This window comes from Pezoporus occidentalis, unplaced genomic scaffold (genome assembly GCF_034315485.1).
Source record: "Pezoporus occidentalis ecotype Australia unplaced genomic scaffold, CSIRO_AGI_Poc_V1 ctg63, whole genome shotgun sequence".
NCBI lineage: Eukaryota > Metazoa > Chordata > Aves > Psittaciformes > Psittacidae > Pezoporus > Pezoporus occidentalis.
The window spans coordinates 7,727,607-7,750,850 of record NW_026915977.1 but is presented as its reverse complement, the minus strand read 5'-3'; the positions used below and the strand labels follow the sequence as shown (position 1 = coordinate 7,750,850).

At 45.2% G+C, this 23,244-nt stretch overlaps 1 protein-coding gene across 2 annotated transcripts in view; it reads left to right on the top strand.

Moving 5' to 3' along the window:
• The window catches only part of LOC134174816 (vascular endothelial growth factor receptor kdr-like), a 121,961-nt gene that overhangs the window by 36,711 nt on the left and 62,006 nt on the right, over positions 1 to 23,244 (top strand). For both annotated transcript variants that reach the window (XM_062640092.1, XM_062640091.1), the window contains exons 3-9: positions 553 to 764; positions 11,421 to 11,548; positions 15,828 to 15,987; positions 17,385 to 17,521; positions 18,896 to 19,055; positions 20,012 to 20,129; positions 21,845 to 22,020. In XM_062640092.1, the coding sequence (XP_062496076.1) occupies positions 553 to 764; positions 11,421 to 11,548; positions 15,828 to 15,987; positions 17,385 to 17,521; positions 18,896 to 19,055; positions 20,012 to 20,129; positions 21,845 to 22,020 (1,091 nt within the window). The remainder of the gene's footprint in view (positions 1 to 552; positions 765 to 11,420; positions 11,549 to 15,827; positions 15,988 to 17,384; positions 17,522 to 18,895; positions 19,056 to 20,011; positions 20,130 to 21,844; positions 22,021 to 23,244) is intronic.

Genomic DNA, 23,244 nt, shown 5'->3' with positions numbered 1-23,244 from the left:
AAAAAATGTGTCTCGAGCAGATATTCCAAGATCTGTAACGTGATTAGTTCCAGCTCCTTCACAGAAATCGACACTGAGACACTGCTGATTAAGCAGGAAAGGTGATGGGAAGTTACATAAATGTCCTCCTCTCCCCAGACAGCCTCAGAATAAGAAAATATAAGTTAATTTAGCTCTTAAAATATGCAAAGTCCTCAGCTTGGAAGAAACATATAATTTCATCTGGAGCTTTCTAATGTTTGAAGTGGCTAAAGTACAGTGCTGTAAAAACAAACTCACGCTCAGGAAGCCTGAAAATGAAGTTTTCCTCCAGAACCGAGCTTGCTGCGGTTCCCACAGACTACTTCAGGAATCTCCCTTGCTCTGGGGAAGAAGGAGGGGTGATCCACCTTCATTTCTGATGGGCAGAAATGCAAACACCCAGCAACCTCCATCATTCATCAGCAAATGGCGAGAGTAGGAACAATGGGAACCCCGATAAGGGCCAGAAGGATGCCTAAGTTCTATCTGAAGTCATGACTCCACCTTTAATCCTGGTGTGTTCTGTTACAGGGGAGCACCTTCCGTAAGCTGGCTGTTGAGGGGGGACCAGAAGGAAGACCCTCGGGTGCACATAAGCAGTTGCCGCAACAGCACGAGGCAAAGCTGCAGCATGCTTGTGATGAGGAGAGTCACAGCCAACGACACCGGGTACTTCACCTGCATCCACGATGACTCCCCCACGGATGAGGATCTCATGGCCAGGATTTATGTGTTTGTGAAAGGTAAGAACTTCACTCTGGGTTTTGCTACAGCTCATGCCAGCTGGATTCACAGGGACACAGATGTGAGAAGCAGAAATTACCTATCTCATTCAATTCCAGGACTTCAAAACTAGATTGTCCCACCTTGCTTTGTGTTCCAGATAACGGATACACTGATTTCTTTAAACCTCTTGTCCTTTTCTTTTCCTTTTATGACCAAATTCTTTTATCCTAAAGGGTTTTGTTATCTCAGTGCTTTTCCTAAGATTCATCCTGAATACCCAAGTCCTCTCTCTTTCCATTCCTCTTCAGGCATGAAACTCCCCAACAACATTCTTTGTAATTCCTCTCTCCTATACATTTGTATGCAGCTTTGTCCCTCTGTGAGACATACTTACCAAAGCTGGATGACTGCATTAGACATATTTTATTGTACAAAATGGCCCATTGCTCATTTTTGTTCTCTTTGAGCTGCCTCTGCCCCATGTGTCAGAATCACTGAGTTCAGATGAAATACCAAATGGGAGCAGAAGCATCAGAGGAGGGTGGTCCTCTGTGGTTAGGTGACTGTATCGTATTGAACAGCCATTTCAGTAATACAGATTCTTGTTAGAAGAATATTGCCCCAAAATGCTGGTATTTTTTTTCAGTTCTACTTGACAAACGCATTACTAAGCCACTGAATCATCTTGGATCTTCCAAGCTGAAATTGTTGAGTAGTCAGATAAAGGAGCTGACTCCTAGTGTCGTGAATAGGGGATGACATTGGTGCTGAGCAGGCTCAGTAGTCAGTTGCCCACAGATACTCATGAAACAGAATGACTTCATTTTTCTAGTAAATGTGATTCTTTGATTCCTCTTCCGAAAACAAATGCTAGAGAGGCAGAGTTTGATATGATTTCAATAGCTCAGCAAACTTACACTTACAGAAAACACGTACCTGCTGGGCAGCTCTGATAGCGCCATGATACTGGTAATGATGGTGACACCCTGTCAAGGTGTGACTTCTATCCCCAGGGGCCTGTGACCGGCCCACACAGTTAAACTGGGTGAGCACCCCTGTTTCATGGGGGTGATATTTTCCTGTCTCTTTTTGTCTGCTGAAAACCACCCCTTTCCACCCTCATCCTGCTTTCCCAGCGAGTCTTCCTCTTATCGGAAAGTACCTTTCTGGTGCTACTTGGTAGTTCCTGCAGTCATTTCTTTCTTAAATCCCTTTTTATTTCCTTTTCCTGATTTTCTCTTGTTACTCTAAGCCCTGGTTGCTTCATCCACCCCAGTTCTTGTGCTGAGCTGTTTCCTTTTCTCATTACACACTGCTCAGATGCCCTACATCTCATATTGTTAACACAGCCCAGTGCCTATGCTGCAGGAAACAGTGCATTGAAAACTCCGTTCTCTCTCCTGATTCATGCCCTGGCTGCCTACCCAGGTCTTCATCACTCTAAGGCAGGAGCACGTGCAGGAATTGTTATGGATCTTTTGGGACTGCCTGAGGATTTTGTCTAAGAAAACATCTCACGTTATGAAACACTTGTCAGGGATGCACTTGGAACAGGGCTAAGCTGAAAGAAATGGCAGGATGTCCTCTGGCTTGAGTCTGCAGTGCCAAGGTGCCCCTGGAAAACAGCACTGCATGGCTCTTGTCTCTCAATCACCCTTCAAGACTGGCCTTACTCAGATGCAAGTTCATTGTGTCATATGCCCTCCCTGCTCCAAAACCTCTTACTCACAGATTCACAGAATCAATCATAGAATCATAGAACAGTTTGGGTTGGAAGAGACCTTAAAGCTCACCCAGTTCCAACCCCCTGCAATGAGCAGAGACGTCGTCAACTAGATCAGCTTGCTCAGAACCACATCCAGCCTGGCCTCCAGGGATGGTGCATCCATCACCTCTCTGGGCAACCTGTGCCAGGATTTCACCACCCTCACTGTAAAACATTTCTTGCTCACATTTAGTCTGAATCTCCCTCCACTTAGTTTAAAGCCATCACCCCTCATCCTATCGCAACAGGCCCTGATTAAAAGTCTCTTCCCATCTTTCTTACAGGCCCGTTCTAAGTACTGAAAGGCCACAATACAGCTTTCCTGGTCTTCTCCAGGCTGAACAACCCGAGCTCTCTCAGTCTTTCCTCACAGGAGAGGTGCTCCATCCCTCTGATCATTTCTGTGGCCCTGCTGTCCTTTAAAAGTTACTGAAGGAGAAGTAGGTAGAAAACAAACCAGCTTGTACTACACATTCCATGGGTGAAGCAGAGCGAGCGGCAAGTCAGCAGGGATCCCTTGCATCCAGGTCCTAGCTGTTCCAATCCCAAGCTGTTCCATCCCCAAGTGGATGTAAGTGCCTGCTGGGATCTGGCTGCCAGGCTAAGGAAGCTGTCTGGTCCCTGTGAAATGAAGCTATTTATACCTTGGCATGGATGCTGCACTCAAGGCATGCTCTTCCATTCAACTCCTGTGTATGTTTGTTGAAAGCCAGTGGGCTCTTTCAGGGACAAGAAAGCTGCTCTTCACTCCACTTGACAATGTAGAGTTAAGCAAGGCATTCAGAACCTACCTATGATTTTCTTCCCTATTTAAACATGCCTGCTTAAGGAAACCGCTCTGATGCCTGGACATCACTGAGAAACCCAGCAGTTGTACCCAAACAAAGAAACTCTCAGTTCCCAGAGTGCCAGACCAGGGTGAGGTCCAAAAGCCACCTCACCAGACGTCTTGTGAGAGCAAGTGCTCAGCAGTGTGTTTATGAGCCTGAGCCAGATGGAGTGAGAAAATGTAGAGCCAGACCCTGGAGGCTGGAGATTCCTCTGAGGTTACGAGCCATTATTGCCAAAAAAGGAAGGGGAATGGTATTTTTTCCCTTCATTCCTGGCCTGCTGCTTGACACCGAAATGAGAACATGATTGTATCGGAAGCGCTGCTTATGGGCTATTATTTCCTGTGCTCGCTTCTGTTTTTACAGCCTCCCTGGTGGAGCTTCTAAGCTCTGTCAGGACCTGGCATTCAGCAGCTCTCCCCCCGGTACAATTGAGCTGTGACCCTGCACATCAGCCCCATCATGAGGGACCCGAAGGTGGCAGGGTCAGCCTCCATGCACCAGCCGTCTGGGGGGAGAGCTCAGGATCCTAATCCTGAATAATCGTTCCCGGGGCTTTTTCTGCTTCCCACTGCAGCTGCAAGTCCCAAGGATCATAATTAAAGAGCAAGACAACCCCCTTCTTCCATTGCCCATCTCCTTGCTGGAAATACAAAGCAGCTTTGGGCTGAACAGAACTAGCTGGGTGGTTTTTAACTGCCTGGTTTAGCTTCATTGCAACTTGATGGGATAATCTCTGCAGGGAAAGGCTAAATGGGAAGAGCAGCCAAGGAACTCTCTGGTGGCTGCTGTCAGAGAACAGGGAGAATGGGGGAAGCCCACCCTCCATCCACAGAGTATCCTGTCTCTGCTGAGCCAGCTCTCCACCAGTAAAGTCAAGTCAGAAAGTCCCGTGTGGACGGCACTCCCACTGCAAACCTTCCCAAGCCAGCTCACCAGTGCCATTTGCTTCTGGCTCTTTTCTGCAATCACCCTTCCCTACCAAATGGATACGTCCCTGTGAGGAACATCTTCATCTACCTCAGCCTTTGGGATCTCTGTCCAAAGCAAAGGGCAGGCTGTCTGTTCTGTGTTAAAATACAGAAAGCCTCTGGAGTGTTTCTGAGGGCACACATAAGATCCAACGTGGCTTAGAGAAGGAGGCAAAAAAGACAAATCAGGGAAAGATTCACTCCACCTTCCCAAAGGGCTCTCCCGGCCCCCAGCCTAGAGAGAAGTCAGGACTTGCAGCTCTCAGCTATTTGAAATACTGCTATATCAGCCAAGCAACTGTCTTAAAGTGTGATAGTCCTCAGGGTGTCTGCAGGAAGAGCTCTGCACCAGCTGAAAGGCAGCCTCAGCTTTTGCAGTGGTTTCCCCTTGCAGCCCTCAGCTCTATGCAGCAGTGAGGAATTTGCTACCCCTCTTTGTACCACTCAGTCAATGCACCAGGAGGAAGGAACATGAGCTCAATTCTATTTTGCTTCCCTCCATCAGCACAAGTCCTGTTAAGGCCATGCTGAAGGAAAAGGGGGATGCATCCAAGCAGCTTGTTCTGTTGGAGCATGCATCTCTTGCATGCTCCCAGGGAAGGCTATGAGCTCTCCCTGCCATCCCCAGTGAAGGGTATGAGCTCCCCCTTGCTATTGCAAAGAACGAGGAGGAGCGGTGGTACAAGTGCTGCAGCAGGACAAAGCGTCACATCAACCACAGTCTCTTCTTTATCAAACTACAGCCCAGAGATGTGAAGCCCCATCTTCTTCATCCCTTCCCCACCAAGAGCAATCTAAAGAGGATGGAAGTACATGAAAGCACTCCTCATATGAGATCATGTTTTGGTTGTGATGTTCTTTGAAGCTGATTTCTGCCTCCTTAATTCTCTTGACAGTTCACAGAGATAACGTGAACGTGAGAAGCAGAATTGCAGGGCCAGGGTGACAGCCCTGTCTTGGCTTTGGCTTGCCTTCCAGAAGATATTACCAGTGAGGACAGGGCTGGAGCTGCATTCCTTCTTTCTTTCACACTGGAGACACTGAGACAGCTACACTTGCTGCCAGACACTCAGCAAGCTGAGATAGGCAAATGCTGTGCTGTCTGCTGGGTGGGGAGCCCACCAGATAAGCCCCCCTGTCTCACAGACTGGTGGAAGCCTTTGGCACCATAACCTAGTTGACGGTGTTTAGGGACACAGGAGATGGAAACACAGGCTATGTCACTGTGCAGAACCCTCTCTGTTGCTCCACAAGTATTAGGGCTGGATCCAAGGGAAAAAAAAAGCTGTTTTCAGTACAGAAACAAGACATTCAGTATCTTCAAATCATATCCTAGAGGGTCACTTGTAAGTGGAGGAGCCTTGTAAGATACTATGCTGAGCGAGCAGCGTTAAGTTCCTGGCACTAAGTCAGTGACAGCACTTGACAGCCCAGCAGGAAGAGGTAACAATCCCCTTGCTCATTGATAAAGAATTTCTACATAAAAGCCTGACAGCCAAAATCTCACACAGTTTCTCCCACTTCTTCCTTCCCATTTCATATCCACTCAGTAAGTGCTAATGGCTGAGCCATACCCCAGCTCTGCAGCTGGGAGCAGCTAATGCAGGAGAGCTGTTCCCAACGACGGGGCTGGAGGACTGTGTCTGCCTGAAATCTGGTGGTGTGGGGAGTCAGAACTTGTGAATTCTTCTGGTTCTGGAACCGTAATTCCAGCCACAGGATGGAGATTTTCTTGTTTTCAATGACCCTTTCCGTGTTGGCTCTTATTTGTTTGGCAGTTAGTTACTTTTTGCTTCCACACTTTCTGAAGTACCACTTTTGAAAGTACTGTTTTTCTCTGCAAGTATTCCTGTGTTTCTAACAGGAATCTCCAGGGGAAGAATTTGACCAAACCGGAATGTTTCATGTTGACTCAGGATGGCTTCTGGGGGGTTTGCAGTCACTTTTGTTTTGCCTGAAGAGAAAATACTCTGCTTTCTGTTCAACCTGAACATTCCAGCACCAAGCCTTTTCCCTGACCTGCCAAACTGAAAAGTCCTTTCTTTGCAAAGACGCAGTTTCAAACCAAGTGACTTTAGAGGAGTTACTCCTGTGCCTAGAAGCAGCTTTGGTCCATTGAGCAGACCAGGCAACTTCCTTGTAAAGCTTTCCAAAGCGTATCTTAGTTGCTAATGCTCCTGTTAGCCTAAAGAACAGATTATAAACCTCCTCTCAGTGCTTTTGACCTTAACGAAGGCAAACTTCACGGGGATTATGTCAAAACATGAACTTAAAGAACCTGCGAAACTCTGCTCAGGCCTCCCAGCTAAGGTAGGACTGAATGAAGAAAATAAATAGCAAGGGGGAGAGAATTATCTTTAGCAGGAACAAAATAGGAATTTCACAGACATGAACAGCCCTGGATGGCTGTCCTCAAAGGCCATTTCGTGCTTATCAGCTCTGTGGGCTGATGGAATAATATCTGAAGGGAGAGGTGATGGTATCTCCACAGCTTTAGATATGATACAAATATCAAGAGACAAATTGCTGTCACGGTGTATGAAACGGGAGCAGAAATGAGAAGCACCCAAAATCTTGTACAGAATCCTGTGTGTGCCTCAGGAGGATGTCTCCAACACACAGGCAGGTGACAGGATGCTCTAAGGTAAAGAGCTGCAGGAGTATACGACATGCTGAGCTCCTGGGGTGCAGTGCTGAGGGCATTTAAGTCCCCCAGCATCCTCAGCTGGCAGGACAGGGCCGCAAGCTCTCTGGAGAGTGGGATTCAAATGCCAAGTGAGCATGACATAATTCCAGCCCCCCACCACTTCCTGTAGATAGTCACCTCTGCTCCAGAGAGCACTGAACAGAAGGACCGATGTCACTGCCAGGGAAAGGGGTCCTGGATCAGTGTTCACACACTGTCACTGCAGGGTCTGGGGAGGGAGCTGCACGTTCCCCAGGCTGCTGCTATTACACCCTTGAGCTCACAGGAACCATCCCCAAGCACATCTCAAGCAGTAATTTATCTCTTTTCCTAAACAGAAAGAGAATTTAAACACTGCTGTGGGTTGAAGGGCTTCACTGCCTGGAAGTGAACAACGTTCCTGTAGGCACTTGACCTCTGAGTTGCTTTGTGCTTGATACTGCTGCCTGGCTGTTCCCCATGGCTGGACCGCAGGCCTCTTCCCCTCCACCATCCCGCTGCCTTTGCTTCCTTCACTTCGTGTTTGTGTTCCCTCTTGAGCCCTTCTGGGTAAACAGTAACACCCTGGCCGGGCTGCAGCTTCCTGCAAACTTCCACTGACCTGGAGAGCCAGCCAGCCAGTCTGAGACTGAAGGGAAGGGGCCTTTCCCTTGCCTTGGACCTGGTGCTGCAGCTGATAAACCCCCAGCGTGCTGCAGCTCTTGTCTTTCTTCACATGCAATGAGCTTTGCAGCCCACGGTAAATTATTCTCTTTATTTATCCTATGGGAACTGATGGGTGTTTCTTTATGGGTGAGATTCATAGGGCACGTTATTCCTCAGCTCAGGAGGAACAGATGTGCCAAGCTACAGGGAAAGACTCTTTTCATCAAGTGTTTCTTTGCTGACAATCTCCCCCTTCAGAGTTCAGTGCTGGGAACTGAGAGAGGATGACACCTGCATTTCCCATGCCACAGCTCTCCGCATTGCAGCACTTGAGTGCAATTGATTTCTGCCATCTGGAACTGGAGATCTTCCTTGAGGCTCAGGTTATCATTTGTAAGGAGAAGTAAGGCTGTCCCTTTTGTTCCAAGAAGTTCTGTCTCTGAGAGACTTTGCTACAAGCAGCTAACTGGTTGCTGATGAACCTGGGGTGGTGGATGCATTTGGGAAGCTGACAGTGACACTCCTGATGTTCCAGCAGATCATTTTTCCATGCCACAGCCTGAACTACTTGGGAGTTTCATGACGGACTCAGTTTTTTGTCTGCACAAACCATAGCAAAGGTATCAGCTGGCAGTTGATTAGTTCCCTATTCGGTATTTATTCATTGTCATTTTGTTAAGATCCAAAGCTGAGCCACTTTCTATTTGCTTATCTCTTCAGGGAACAGCCTGGGAAGTGCTCAGTGTCTCCTTCCCAACCCCAGTGGGGTCAGTTGCTTGCTCCTGTTTACATGGGATTTAGAGCTGCTGGAGCAAAGCACACACAGGCTGCAGGGCCCACAGAGGCTGGCTCTCGGGCTTGTGTCTTGGTACTCTTTAGTGCTTGATGATATAAGGTTTTCTTTTGCACAGAGGATTCCAGTTAGGGAGGAAAAAAAGCCTCCCTGACATACCCAGGGTAATACAGTGAGTGCTTGACCTCCACCTGCAGCTGCCTTTTCCTCTCGTTCCAGGATCCAATTCCCCAATGGCCAAAGATGGTTAGGCCAAAGATGGTTAAGCTCTCATGTCAAAACTGTAGTAGTTTAGCACTGCAAGTAGGTGCCATATTAGCATCTTTGCACTGGGAGCTGCTCCACTCACTCACCCAAGTATCCCACCCTGTTTAGGAGCTCCAGTACTGACACTGAAATAGGGAGAAAAGGAGGCTCTTGGTAGACAGAGAACTCTTCAGGCTAAAGCTATACACTGGATAAAGCATTGAGATAACACAAATGACAGCCATCTGCTCACTGCACAGGGCTCTAGGAGACCTCACTGTAGGAAAGGGAGGGACCCATAAAACATAGAACCTTTTCCTCCCTTTCAAAACAGCGAGAATAATGCCCTTGAGACCTGACATCCACTAGTGATCAACAATCAATAACAGCTCAAGCCAGCTTTTCCTTTCCCAACTCCATCTTTATAACCCCAGCCTGCCTTTTGCTGTTGTTAATTGCACAGGGATATATAAACACTGTCTAGATTCCACAGACTGATGCTAGAAGGCTAGATTTATATATTTTGGCTTCAGATTGTAGCTTATGATCTGGGACAGTGTAATTCTAGCTGCTGGCTACACATACAGCAATTCAGGTGCAGGCTGCTATTAAAATCAATTAGAAATGAAATACAGCTTCTGTAAATTCATGCTTCCCATTCTTCAGTCGTTTAATGGCACCATGATGAGTATCTGCCCTATTTACAGCTGGAAACAGACGATTTTTGGGTCTATGCTGAGTCTGCACCGTTGGTCGAGGTCAGTGCTGGAGGTAGGGAGAGGTGATGGAGGAGAACGGGGTTAAGTCATTATTTCCTTTCCCTGAACAGGAAATATGTTTGAGAAATTGTATTCCCTTTGACTAAGACATTTCAATCACTGCATAGTTCAATATTTTCTGACATTTTAGGACTGTTTAACATTTGCTTAGCTGCTGCCTTGTGATTTATGTTACTTTTTAAACAAACAGTGCTGCTCTGAAATTCCCTCTAAAAAAGTACTGGCAGGAATAGTTTCAAATTCAGAGTTCCATCTTTCCAGTCAAAGCAGTTAGTCAAAACCTGATCCAGATTTGTGAAGTCTGGTATCAAGAAGCTCCTTTCTTCACAGCACGTTTCCTCTGGCCCTTATTCTTGTCCTGACCCGTGTGACACAGCACATCAGTTGTCCTAAATAGTTTATTGCTATCTAGAAATAGATACGAATACCCTTCCCCACACTTATTTGCACTCTGCTTGTTGCAAATACACAAAAATCTTCTTTCTCTGCTTTTTCCTATAATGAATAATCCAAAGATCAACTTCTAATAATCCAGGATCTTACTGATCTGGATTGAGTATAAATATTTCCTATTAGTTTTAGGGATTGGAATCAGCTACAGAGTTGTGGTCTGGAGACGAGGTTCCTCAGCTTAAGGCTTGATTAGGGTTCAATTTCCTCATAGCACATCCTTTTTGAAAGTACTACCACAATACTTTAGAGCATATTTTTGCAACCCAGATTGTTCACAAACCTGAACATGTCAGCTATTTCCCGTGTTTTAGGTGAACCTACTTCCAAACTGTAATTAAGTGTGTGAAGGCAGGTCCCAAGCTAAGGATAAGCAGGTTGAGGTTATTGTCCAGGGAGCACATCCTTTCCTTGATAGGATAATCCAACCCAAAAGTGGCTGATCGCCTATATCCTGTGGTGCTGTTGGTATAGAATCATAGAATCATAGAACAGTTAGGGTTGGAAAGGACCTTAAGATCATCCAGTTCCAACCCCCCTGCCATGGGCAGGGACACTTCACACTAAACCAAGGCACCCAAGGCTTCGTCCAACCTGGCCTTGAACACTGCCAGGGATGGAGCATTCACAATTTCCTTGGGCAACCCATTCCAGTGCCTCACCACCCTTACAGGAAAGAATTTCTTCCTTATATCTAATCAATCTGTAGCATGGGCTGAAGGGTATTTGCCACTTTATACCATAAGAATATCAGAGAATGCTTTTTAGAAGAATCTTGAAGGGTTTAGGATTTCATAAACATGATTTTAATTTTCTAATGACCTTCACTTTATTCACACAATGAAAAATCAGTGAAGGACACTCAGGAGCTTTATCAACTTGTATTATTTTGGATTTTTATGTATTTCTATTGTATATGTATGTACAGTCTGATTTATTGTGGCACAATAAAAGGACCAGGTCCCTTCACTGTTGGATTACACATATCAGTCTTGCCTGGCTTTGTCTATGCTGGGTCTACAGCCCCTTTTTGCATGTCTTCTGCAGTACTCTGGAGATCCTCACTTACAGAAAGCAGCTTTTCAGTTGCTTTACATTTACTGCTGCAAAGCCATTGTAACAATTACTGTGGAATTCAGGAGTGCTGCAGGGTGATACCACCTATGAAAGAAATTCAGAGCACTGGGGAAAGAACTAACTCCAGCGCCATGGAGACCTGTGGAGCTCATTTATGAACTTCATTTTTGCAGATGGAGAATAGATAAGAAAAGGAGATTTTATAAGATTACACTGGTAAAATAGGGTTAGAAATGGGGTATTCTCATTCTTGGCCATTGGCTATAATCCCTAGATGATACTGGCGTTTGCAAAGAACCAAGATGTGACCGAGTGTCCTGTCACATGCCACATGAGCCTTCTATGGGCAGTTTACCACTCCATTACCCTGCCCTTATGGCCACTGATCAGTAAAGGAGCAGTTTTGCAAATCAGTGTTCTTTTCCCTGCAGACTACAGAAATCCATTTGTGGAGATTCACCCGGAACATCCCGAAATAATCTACATTTTAGATGCTAAGAAAACAGTTGTTGTCCCTTGCCGAGTCACCTCGCCAGATATCAAACCCAAGCTCACCCAGGTAAGTGAGTGTTGAAGAGAATCAGTTCAGAGGCTGGGCTGCCAGCACAGTGGGCAAAATACAAACTACAATGGATGAAGCTGGCTAGTGTATTGCTACTGAGCTGTGTATTGCTATTGAGCTGTGTTACTGCTATTGAGCTGTGTATTGCTATTGAGCTGTGTTACTGCTATTGAGCTGTGTATTGCTATTGAGCTGTGTATTGCTATTGAGCTGTGTATTGCTATTGAGCTGTGTTATTGCTATTGAGCTGTGTATTGCTACTGAGCTGTGTTACTGCTATTGAGCTGTGTATTGCTATTGAGCTGTGTTATTGCTATTGAGCTGTGTATTGCTATTGAGCTGTGTATTGCTATTGAGCTGTGTATTGCTATTGAGCTGTGTTATTGCTATTGAGCTGTGTATTGCTATTGAGCTGTGTTATGGCTATTGAGCTGTGTATTGCTATTGGGCTGTGTATTGCTATTGAGCTGTGTATTGCTATTGAGCTGTGTTATTGCTATTGAGCTGTGTATTGCTATTGAGCTGTGTATTGCTATTGAGCTGTGTTATTGCTATTGAGCTGTGTATTGCTATTGAGCTGTGTATTGCTATTGAGCTGTGTATTGCTATTGAGCTGTGTTATTGCTATTGAGCTGTGTATTGCTATTGAGCTGTGTTATTGCTATTGAGCTGTGTATTGCTATTGAGCTGTGTTATTGCTATTGAGCTGTGTACAAGGGTGCTCCAGGGGACAGGCTGAATTTATCACATATTTATCTCATCTTGTGGCTTGATGTTCCTCCATAAATTGGCAAAGATAGGAATGCTCAGTTCTTCAGAATTCTTAGTGTAGTACCTGGCTATTTGCTATCCTCCTGAAAGCTTCTCTCTTTTATACCTTGAACCTTCTCAGAGCTGTTTGCCCATTTTCAATCGATTTCATAGATTTAAAGCAAGTTTCAGCCTTGGGAATAAATGGCTGCAGCATCCATCTCTTGGGCGGCAATTCCAGCTGAATGTTAAGGTTACAGAATGGTCTATGGAGGCCAAGGCCATTTTGTGTAATAAAAATGGAAATTGAAGGTCTGGGGCTTCCTCAGTTGATGGAGGTCTGGTCACTTTTTGAAGGGCTTTAGAACTGCTCTGTAGAGAAGCCTGCCACAGAGTGAGGAACAGAACATAGGTCTCCTGGCTCCCACCCTGGCTTTATCTGATAGATGTGCCTTTCTGTTCCCCTGCTTGAGCTGTGCCAATGGGAACAACAGCTCTGTCTCTGCCCCTTCTGCACAGGGTGTTCTGGAGGGGCTGGGAGATGAGGCTGTTCTGCTGGATGGAGTGTGCCAGTGGAGCACAGGCAGATAGGCTGATGCACCTCTGCTCCTCTTAGCAGTTGGATGTCTTAGTTGTTAGACGTCTCCTTCTCCTGGGAGACAGCACATGAGATCACAGAGGCTTGAGAGAATGCTCTGGCTCCTGCTGAGCCCAATGGCACATTTCCAGTAGACGTGCTGAGGGACAGCGCTGGCCTTATGGCTTTAACAGAGCTCTGCTTGAAAGTTGTCAGTAGGGACTAAAAGGGGAGGAATAAGGCTCCTCTCCAGCTATAGCTTAGCCCTTTAGCCTTGATATGTGTTATCACCTTCTCCTCCTTGGATATAAAAATGAAACATCCCCATCTTGTTTTAGCCTTCTTCAACCAAATTCATTGCAGGGGTTCTGCTGCCAGCACAGTCATGTGAGCCTAAATGTGCCCTTGGACCCTGGACCAAGCACACCTCCACATTTATGCCCTTATTTACAGGCAGCCCTGCTTGCCAGATAAATTCTCTCCTTGTAATGAGTTCAAACCCAAACTTGAAGTCATAGAATCATATAGAATAGTTTGGGTTGGAAGGGACCTTCAAAGCTCATCTTGTCCAACCCCCTGCAATGAGTAGAGAGACCTTCAACTAAATCAGGTTGCCCAAAACCACATCCAGCCTGGCCCTGAATGTCTCCAGGGATGGTGCATCCCCTGCCCCTCTGAGCAACCTGTGCCAGTGTTTCATCACCCTTGTTGTAAAGAATTTCTTCCTCAAGTCCTTTACCTTGCTGCAAGGTGCTGCCGGAATGTAATCTTTGGGAAGCAGCGCTGGCTTCAGGAGCCACCAGCCTCAGGTCCATCTATGGAAAGTCAGTGCTTGTTTCGCCCAGTCTGGGAATGTCGCAGCGCTGTGTGGAGCCAAGGTGGCGGCTTCCCGTGCAAAGAGGAAGCGGGGCGGGAGAGGGGTGGAGGTGAGGATGGGGGGGAACAGGGTGATCAGACAGATTTAGAACATCCTCTTCTTCCAAATTTAATCTGCAGCAGACAAGGCACTTCAAAGGGAGGAAGGCCACTGCGGCTTCCTTCGAGCACCATTGACGCTTATGGTTTGATTGTTTAAATATATATTTTTGCATATTTTATGAAGATGTTTCATGGTGGGTAGTGTTGAAAAGGGCCTCCTGAGCAGGGTTATTTTTGCCTTCCCCTTGCCATCAGGGAGCAGAGCTGCCAAACCATGAAGTTCAGCTTTATCACATTTTATTATTCTTGTAGAAAACGTACTTTTTTTCTCCCCTAAATGAGGTTCCTCGTGTTACCATTATACTTTAAAATCATCGCACTCTCTGGTCTTTAAATATGTATGGGGAAAGGTACCTCTTGCTAATACTAAACAGATCCCAACTAACTGCAGATCATCTGTGTTATTAATAAACCCTTGCTAAGACACACAGTTCAAACTTTTAATGTTGCTTAACATGGTTTTAATTGTAGGCAAAAAAAGCCCTTTCAGCCCTGTCAGATCTGGTTAGTCACCAATGTGTTTCAATGTGCATTTGCCACTTACAGCTTTGACCTTCATGGGTGTTAAAGCACGACTAAGCCTCAGGTCTCAGATCTCTTGCTGTAATTTCCCTGAGTTTCCCTAATGGTTCTGAGCAGAAATGCCACAGTTTGATTACTTCAAGAGTATTTACATGAAATCCATGTTTCCTACGACTGCCAGAAGAGAATTGCTTTTCCCAAAGAAAGCTCCTGTCTTGCTGTGCCTCCTCCTCCCCCCAGCAGCATCACCAGTCACTGTCCCACAGTCCTGACTCCTTCGTCTTTGGTCTGTGCTGGAAATGTAATAACAAGCAACCTAAATCAGTGCCAACCTGTGTCTGTATGAGGAGTATGAGCATCAGCTCGCAAAGCCTGAAGCTGAAATTTCTTTGGAACAGGAGTAGTATTTAAACTGAATCCTATTTAAACTGCACTGCCATACACGATGGGTGTTTATTTGCAGACAGGAAAACAAATCGCATGCTGCATAACAAGAAGAATAAAAGCAGAAGTGCTACATATTCTCATGTTCTTCCCTGTGAGGGTGCTGAGGCGCTGGCACAGGGTGCCCAGAGAAGCTGTGGCTGCCCCATCCCTGGCAGTGCTCAAGGCCAGGTTGGACACAGGGGCTTGGAGCAAGCTGCTCTAGTGGAAGGTGTCCGTGCCCGTGGCAGGGGTTGGAACTGGATGAGCTTTAAGGTCCCTTTCTTCCTCATAAGCAGAACTTATAGACACCATTTTTTTCCAGAACATTATAAATATTTCTGAATTTAGGACCAAAAATATCTATGTTACTAAATTTCCTTATTCCTGCATTCCGTGATTTCCACCTTAAGTCATCCTTCTGTGCCTCCTGGACATCAACAGGCTGCTTTGAAAGAGCCTCACCCCTTTCTGTGCTATAGAGAGAACCTGATGACTAGCCATAGCCCATAGCTTATAAGTGACTGCTGTCAGGTGAGTTAGTGACATGAATATTTCTCTTTTTCATAAATATTTTTAAAGTACTATGAGATCCCAGGAGAACATGTGGTAGCTACATGTAGCATTAGAAGCCGCAAACTTTGTTCTTAAGCACTTCCAGAAGGATTACTCAACAGAATTAATACAAGATAGCTGTAATATTTTTCCAGCAAAGAGATCAGGGACATGGCTCCTACAATGGGTAACATGGTATTTTGCCTAAGATCTGAAAGTACCGGCGCTACTGAATCAAAGGCCCAGTTACAATGTCCAAGTTTTTGATTTCAAAGACGGTCCTACCTTAGGGAGGGCTTTTCTATTTGCTTATGTTGATGTTGCTTAAGATATGTGTGGAATGAGACCACCAACCACTCGGAAAGGTCAAAGAGCCACCCTGCCTGCAAGGAAGAACAGCCTTGGCTGGTTGCCTCTGTGGTCTGAAGGGAAGGGGGATGTCTCATAAGCCTTCCATCTGTTCTCTTTCAGTATCCGTATTCTGTAGAGATGAACTTCAAGAGGATGGTGTGGGACCCAAGAAGAGGATTTGTCATCCCCTCTCATGCTTTCATTTATTCTGGTGTCCTCACATGCACTGCAACAGTGAATGGAAGCGTGTTCACCTCCTACTACCTAGCACAGAGGTTGGGTGAGTGACAGCCGCATGCCAAGGAGTCACCGCAAGGTTTCTGTTTCATAGCTAAGCCCCTGGGTATTATTTCTTGGTTAGCCTCAATTCTATTTGATATATCTAATTGGTATGGATCTGTAGTAAGTCCAAGCAAACTCATTCTTCCCCTTTTTCCTATTCATTAGAACTTGGATTTGATCCATCCCTGGGTTTGAAAAATGACCAAGCATTGAGGTGGTACAAACTAGGAGCATTTTATTCAACCCCCACCAAGGCTTTGTTTGCTTGGATTGAGCTGTATTTACATTAAAACAACTGCTGGTTTAGGAGCAACCAAATAGTACCTTTCTCTTTGCTCATTAAACACACAAGATCATGGTATAAAAAGCTCATTAAACTGCTAATTGAGACCTTTGCATTGTTTTATAGTTTCTCGAGGTGATTTACTGTACCCTCTCCCTTGTATTCACAGCTGAGCTTAACTCAGAATTAAAACCTAAGTTTGAAGCAAGTAGACATGACAGTTTTGATTATTGGGAGTTTATATACAGCCCATTAAGATATATTTTTCCTTTGTTTTTGATGTATGTTCTTTCTCTTCTCATATATTATATTTCTGACAGGGGAGGGTTTATTGTGACTTCATTCCCATTAGGTCATGGCATCCTTCTATACAATTAGCTCTCAGCTTTGAACAACAGGCTTGTAAATTTGAATGGCAGCCAAATAAATCCTGCAAATCTCTCTCTTTCTCTTCATTACTGGGGTAATTATTTTTTAGTAGAATCATGAATGCAAAGCTACAAAGCCCATTCGATCGTTCCTTTGTAGCCCAGAAGGACCCGGGCAATACCTTACTCTAGAGCATGTATAGTGGTCAGACATTTGTTTAGTGTGGGCCACCATAAACTTTATGCAGGCTTATTTCAGAGTTGACCTATTTAAGGCATAAATAAATATGTAAGACCAAGATTTGGGGATCCCATTCAGAAAGAAAAGGTTGTTGGGCATGAGAAGCATGTTTTATGTTTTCCAGAGATGAATCCTCTCGCAGATAGGCAGATGTTGAGGCACTCAAAAGGATGAGTTGGCTTTGAAAACCCTTTTGAGGATGGCTCTGGAGTGATGAATGAGGGTTGGAGCTGAACCTGGCACATGCAAGAGAAGTAATTAATGAATTACTGAGTCCATGTGATCAGTTTGATTAGCTGGTATCAGGCATTTATACAACTGACTTCATGTTTGCATTGTGGGGGCATTTCACACTATTTCCATAGAAATGAGACAAGAAGGTGAGATGTTTTGGAACCTGGGAAAGGAGCAGATGTTGGAGAGGCAGCTGGAGTGCAGATTCCATCTGAATTGTGATTGATACAGAGTGCTCAGTGGTGATAGCTTTGGTTTTTTCATTGCAGAGGGCAGAGTACAGAACCTGGCTCTGAAAGCAACTCCCAAGAAACTGCTGGTTGGAGAAACTCTCTATTTGGAATGCAGAGCAGAAACCTTCATCAATGGACGAATCGAGCTCATATGGACAAGTCCCAGTGGGAAAGTGAGTTGATGAAAACTCTGTATTCTGCTTTCACAGCCTCCCCATACCCAAAAGGAAGATCTCTGCACAGGGTTGAGTAAACTACTTATTCTGAGATACGTCCAACCACTTGTAAGCCTACAATTGATTGTATTCTTAGTTTGAATCAATCAAAAACTTCTCTGACCGTCTTGAACCTGCAAATTAAACTGCAAATCTCAGGCTAAATCTCAGCTCACAGTGGCAGCCATGAAGGTTCAAGCCGTCAGTGTGCTCATCCGTCCTGGTGTTTATTAAGTAGGTATAACTGAAACAAAAGCCAAATGTATCTGCTGAGATGTCCACCAAAGAATGACATTAAAATTCCGAGTGCAGGTTCCTGAGCTTTCTGTAGAATGTAATACAAAAATGCCAAATTGGAAGTAGAATCCTGCAAGAGACTGAGCATTTGCTTTGATGTACTGAAACCTTTCAGTTCTCCTAAGGAAAAACAGAGGGAAGACGGAGTATTTTCCAAATCAGTTCATTTATTCGAGCTACTACCCATGGTTCTGTTTGATGTTTAGAATTAAAATGATTGCTTGTTTTCTTTTTAGTGCAACAAAACACACATTTCAAAGCAGCATCTAAGCCTCTTGGGGAAGCGTAAAATGTGAACCCTAAAACTTGATTATTTTTGATTAATTTTGTTAACTTAAAGAATGATTCTATTTTGGTGAAGAAGCTGCAGGAAATACAACACAGAATTTATAGAGTGCGAGCAATATGACGTTCCTCAAATTTGTTCCTCGAACCCCATATGATGGGAATTGTTCTTGCATGAACCCTCCTTAGATTTCCAACATTATACATGTGAAATTTCTTGGCCAAATCTCTGGGATCAAAAATTCCTTTCGGAAGCAATAATGCTTTCTAAAAGTCTTCAGGAATTTGCATTGGCACTTGCCTGTCATAATATATTGTATTTCTGTCATAATATATTTCTTTGTGAAAGTAGGAGTTTTTAAAGATAGAAAAATACTGTGACCAAAAACCCCAAAAGCTCACAAAACCCCAAAGCACAACCCTGACCTGACAATGACAGCAGCAGTTTTGGACTGAGATCCCTGGGATGTGGTCCCTGAGAAGGGCTGACCCGTGACACATCCCTGTACTGACCTTCCTGCCCAGATTTCAGCAGTTCCACTCTGCTTCTCTCTCTTATTAGACTTGATAATGAAACCTCACACAAGGGCTCTTCCTGCTGGTTTGTCTTTCATATTATTTATTCCAGTGATGGGAGATATGATAATTTGGATATGAATCACTGCTTTTCTTTACTGGCAGACTTTGAAAGGATGAGCAAAATAATCCACTTTATGCTGCTTTTTTGACCCCTCTTTTTCTGATTTCCAGCACCCTTATCCTAGGAGAACCATTGACCAGAGTGGCATGGTGTATAAGGTTGGCAGCAGCCTGACAATTGAAAATATCACCATGCAAGACGGAGGCCTCTATGTGTGCAAAACATTCAACGTGACACGGCTGGAGGCCAATGTCACAGTTACAGTGTATGGTGAGTTCTGCAGCTGAACCAGAATACCCGAGAACCAAGATTGTTAAGCTTAAAGAAGGGAGAATGGCAACTAGTTAACAATTAATCATCTATAATCTCTAATGAATCTGTTAGGGTTGGAAAGGACCATAAGATCATCCAGTTCCAGCCCCCCTGCCATGGGCAGGGACACCTCACACTAAACCAGGGCACCCAGGGCTTTGCCCAACCTGGCCTTGAACACTGCCAGGGATGGAGCACTCACAACCTCCCTGGACAACCCATTCCAGTGCCTCACCACCCTAACAGGAAAGAACTTCTTCCTTATATCCAATCTAAACTTCCCCTGTTTAAGTTTTAACCCGTTACCCCTTGTCCTATCACTACAGTCCCTAATGAAGAGTCCCTCCCCAGCATCCCTATAGCCCCCCTTCAGATACTGGAAGCTGCTATGAGGTCTCCACGCAGCCTTCTCTTCTCCAGGCTGAACAGCCCCAACTTTCTCAGCCCGTCTTCATACAGGAGGTGCTTCAGTCCCTGATCATCCTTGTGGCCTCCTCTGGACTTGTTCCAACAGTTCCATGTCCTTTTTATGTTGAGGACACCAGAATTGCACACAATGCTCCAGGTGAGGTCTCACGAGAGCAGAGCAGAGGGGCAGGATCACCTCCTTGGACCTGCTGGTCACGCTCCTTTTGATGCAGCCCAGGATACGGTTGTACACACTGCTCGAGCAGCAATGCAGATGTGTATTCCTTGCTTTAAACATCAAGTCCTTCATTTGGAGATAGACCTTCTCTGGCTGTGGCTGAGCTTTGCAGGGGAACTGTGGTAACAGCTGGTGAGTCTATTTGGTTGTCTGCAGCTTCTGCAGGTCTCTATTGCTAGAACTCCAGGGCAGACACAACACAACCCAAAGATGTGAGCACTGTGTGGCACATCTCCATTACTGTCTTCCTGTTCCTTTCTCTTTCCAGACAAACCTTTCATTACGGTTTCACATAAGAAAGGGCCTTACTATGAGATTACATCAGGACACAAGTCACTGAAACTGGCTGCAAAGGTGGATGCCTTTCCTCGCCCAACCGTCACCTGGTGAGTACCATCAACTTGAGCAAACTCAGGGATACTGGACCTTCCTTTGGACTCCTGTCTAGAGCAGATTTCACTGTTCCTATCACTCAGATAAAGATGAGAACTGGGAATGCTCATAGCTGTGCTCCCACAGGTCAGCTACGGCGATTTGACTCCTTCCCATGTTGTCTTAGCTCCGTGAAGCTGGGGGAGCCATACTTCTTGCCCATGCTCTTTTTCTCTCCTGTCATGCAGAAAAGGTCCCTACAAGGAAAATGGGGTTTTCATTTACCCTGGACACAGAACTGTTTGGAAGATTCAAGTAGGAAGCTACTGGGGAAGGGTTGCCAGTCTGCAAAGAAGCAGTGGATAACAAAAAGCTGCAGGACACATTTTCAGCATCAGAAATTGTTTCTCTTCATGGCTTTTAAATAATGCTCTCCAACCCTGTACCACCAGCAATGTCAGATCCTTGCAGACAATGCAGTGAATCCTTCCAGGCAAACTAACGGCTCCACCAGGACTGTAATGGATCAGCTTAATAGGAAGGGGAATGTGTTGTGGAAGTTGTGGCTGCCCCATCCCTGGCAGTGTTCAAGGCCAAGCTGGATGCAGCTTGGAGCAACCCGCTCTAGTGGAAGGTGTCCCTGCCCGTGGCAGTCAGCAAAGGAATGCTCAGGGATGGGTTTGCTGCATGTTTTTAGCAGTGCAATAACATATAATTCTCTAATACTCACTCACATCAGTGCAATCAGTGCTGCCAGGAGGTGTTTCTAAATGTTGCTGTTATTTAGGAGATGGAAATGTTTTTGTGAGTTGAAGTGGGGTCCGTCCCCTCTCCTCTGCCAAGGCTTTGTTCCTGGGGCTCAGCATGGCGCTGGTTAGGAGCTGCCTGGGACCACCAGAGCTGCCTTCCCTGCGTGTTCGAAGCCACAGTTGTTGATGTTGGAGCTCTCTCACTACAGTTGTTTAAACGGCCGTAAAGGAGGTTTCCAGCATTCTCAAGCAGAAGGACTTGGTGCCTCAGCTTCTCCTTGCACCAAGCCTAAAGCTCTGTGTGTGGCAAAGTCTGGCCTATTCCATAATCATAACTCAAATCTGCATATTGGAAATAAATTCCTCACTGACCTTCCTATTGACTGTAAATTCTCCAGGTCACAGACTCCACCTTTTACAGCAACAGTAAAGGGTCACACATACATATAGAAAGACATTTTTGCCTAATTAATATATTGTTTCAAAACTGATGACATGAATTTTGGCTAATCTGTGATTTCCTGCACTTAGCATTGCACATCCAGAATAATTTGAGGGCATCTAGGTGTACATTTCTGATCACAGTTGAGCATTTGAGAGGTACTGTTCATCCAGATCTATTAAAATGCTTTTTTTCCTGTTTGCTGGATGAAGCCATCCCATAGCACTGCAGACACTACACAGTTTTAGCGTGGAAAGATAAAAGGAATAGATGTCCAGTTCAAGTAGTGGTCATACATCGTAGAATTGTAGAATCCCAGACTGGTTTGGGTTGGAAGGGACCTTAAAGGTCACACAGTTCCAACCCCTGACATGGGCAGGGACACCTTCCACTAGAGCAGGTTGCTCCAAGCCCTGTCCAACCTTTGCTGTTTTGAAGGATGACTCTTTACCCCCCCTAACCTGGGCAGCAGTTGGGTTTCCTGATGGCTGACATGCACAAAGGTATATGATGAGCTTTGATGGGACTTTCAAAACAGGTACAAAGATGGCAAACTGATCAAGGACAACCACACGTGCTATGAGCCAGAGCCACTCAAGTACAGACTGGGCATAAGAGACGTGAGACCAAAGCATGCTGGAAACTACACCATTGTCCTGAGCAATGCAAAGTATGGACTCTACAAGAACCTCACCATGCAGCTGGTAGTGACAGGTAAGGACTTGATGTTTATAATGACTTCTACTGGGTTCTTCCTCATTTTTTGTGTGGTCCTACTTCACCTGCCAGTAGGAATGGGTGATGTCTGCCCATGTTTAGCTGAGAGGACGTGCATAGATTACCATCTCACTTAGGAACCACTTGAGATCTACCTCATTTTACCACATGTTAAATCAAAGGCACAGAATGGAGAACTGCTCTGAGGAGTTAGTCTGAAACTAGGACATTTAAAGTCACTTCGTACGTCTGAAGCAGCATCTTTGTGCTAGGACAGGGTCTCCATGGAGGGAAGCAGAAATGGCTTGAAAGTGATCAGGACTTAAGTTTTAATAGGAGACTGGGAGGAGATATCCTAGTGAGGTCCAGAGCTAGGGGCATGGTTTCCCAAGAGAAGTGATAGAAGTTTTAGCCCATGAGATTAAGAACTAGCTTGGGCAAAGCACTGGAGAACATCTGCTGGGACAGGAAAGGTCCCAGCAGAGCTGACGGAAGGAACTAGATAAGCTGCCCCCTCTTTTATGTCTATCCATCATCCTGTATGAAATACCTTCCAAGTCTGTATTTTATGTATTGTCATCTATCTGCTGGGAGCGCTTGAGAGACAGGTTCATCTTCTGGGGAGTCTGGGGAAACCTGAAGTAAACTGTGCTGTGCACTGAGGCAGGTTCACTTGACATAGAGGAAAATAGATACTGGCATCACTTTTATTAATCTCCCTTGCTGGGATAATGGGAGGCAGAGCCACATTGTCTCTCTGCACATCCACTGCCTCTTTTAATCCACTGAATTTGTCAGCAGGGATCGAATCATGAAGCCAAGTAGGAGTTCAGCAAAAGTTAGCCCTGCTTCCCATTGCACTTCCCGAGGTCCACTCAGGCAGTGAAATAGATGAAGTTCTTGAGATAGGTTTGTTGTCTTTTCTGTGGTTAATTCCTTTCTCCTTAACCTCTTTACATCTAAAAATATTTTCAGTTGTCCTGTTTTGTATGGTTATGTACTGGTGCACCACGTAACTTCCAGCATTGGTGTTTTTCTCATTTCACCTTTCAGAAATAATGCCTATCAAATGGAGAACTTGTTACTTAGGCACATCTGGCCTATTAAAAATGCTAAATAAGCTATAGCATCTTAAATCACCTTAAGCATCACATAAAGTGATGTGTGATTGAGGAGTGGAGGGAACTGAGAACATGCTTATGGTCAGGTTCTGAGCTCAGC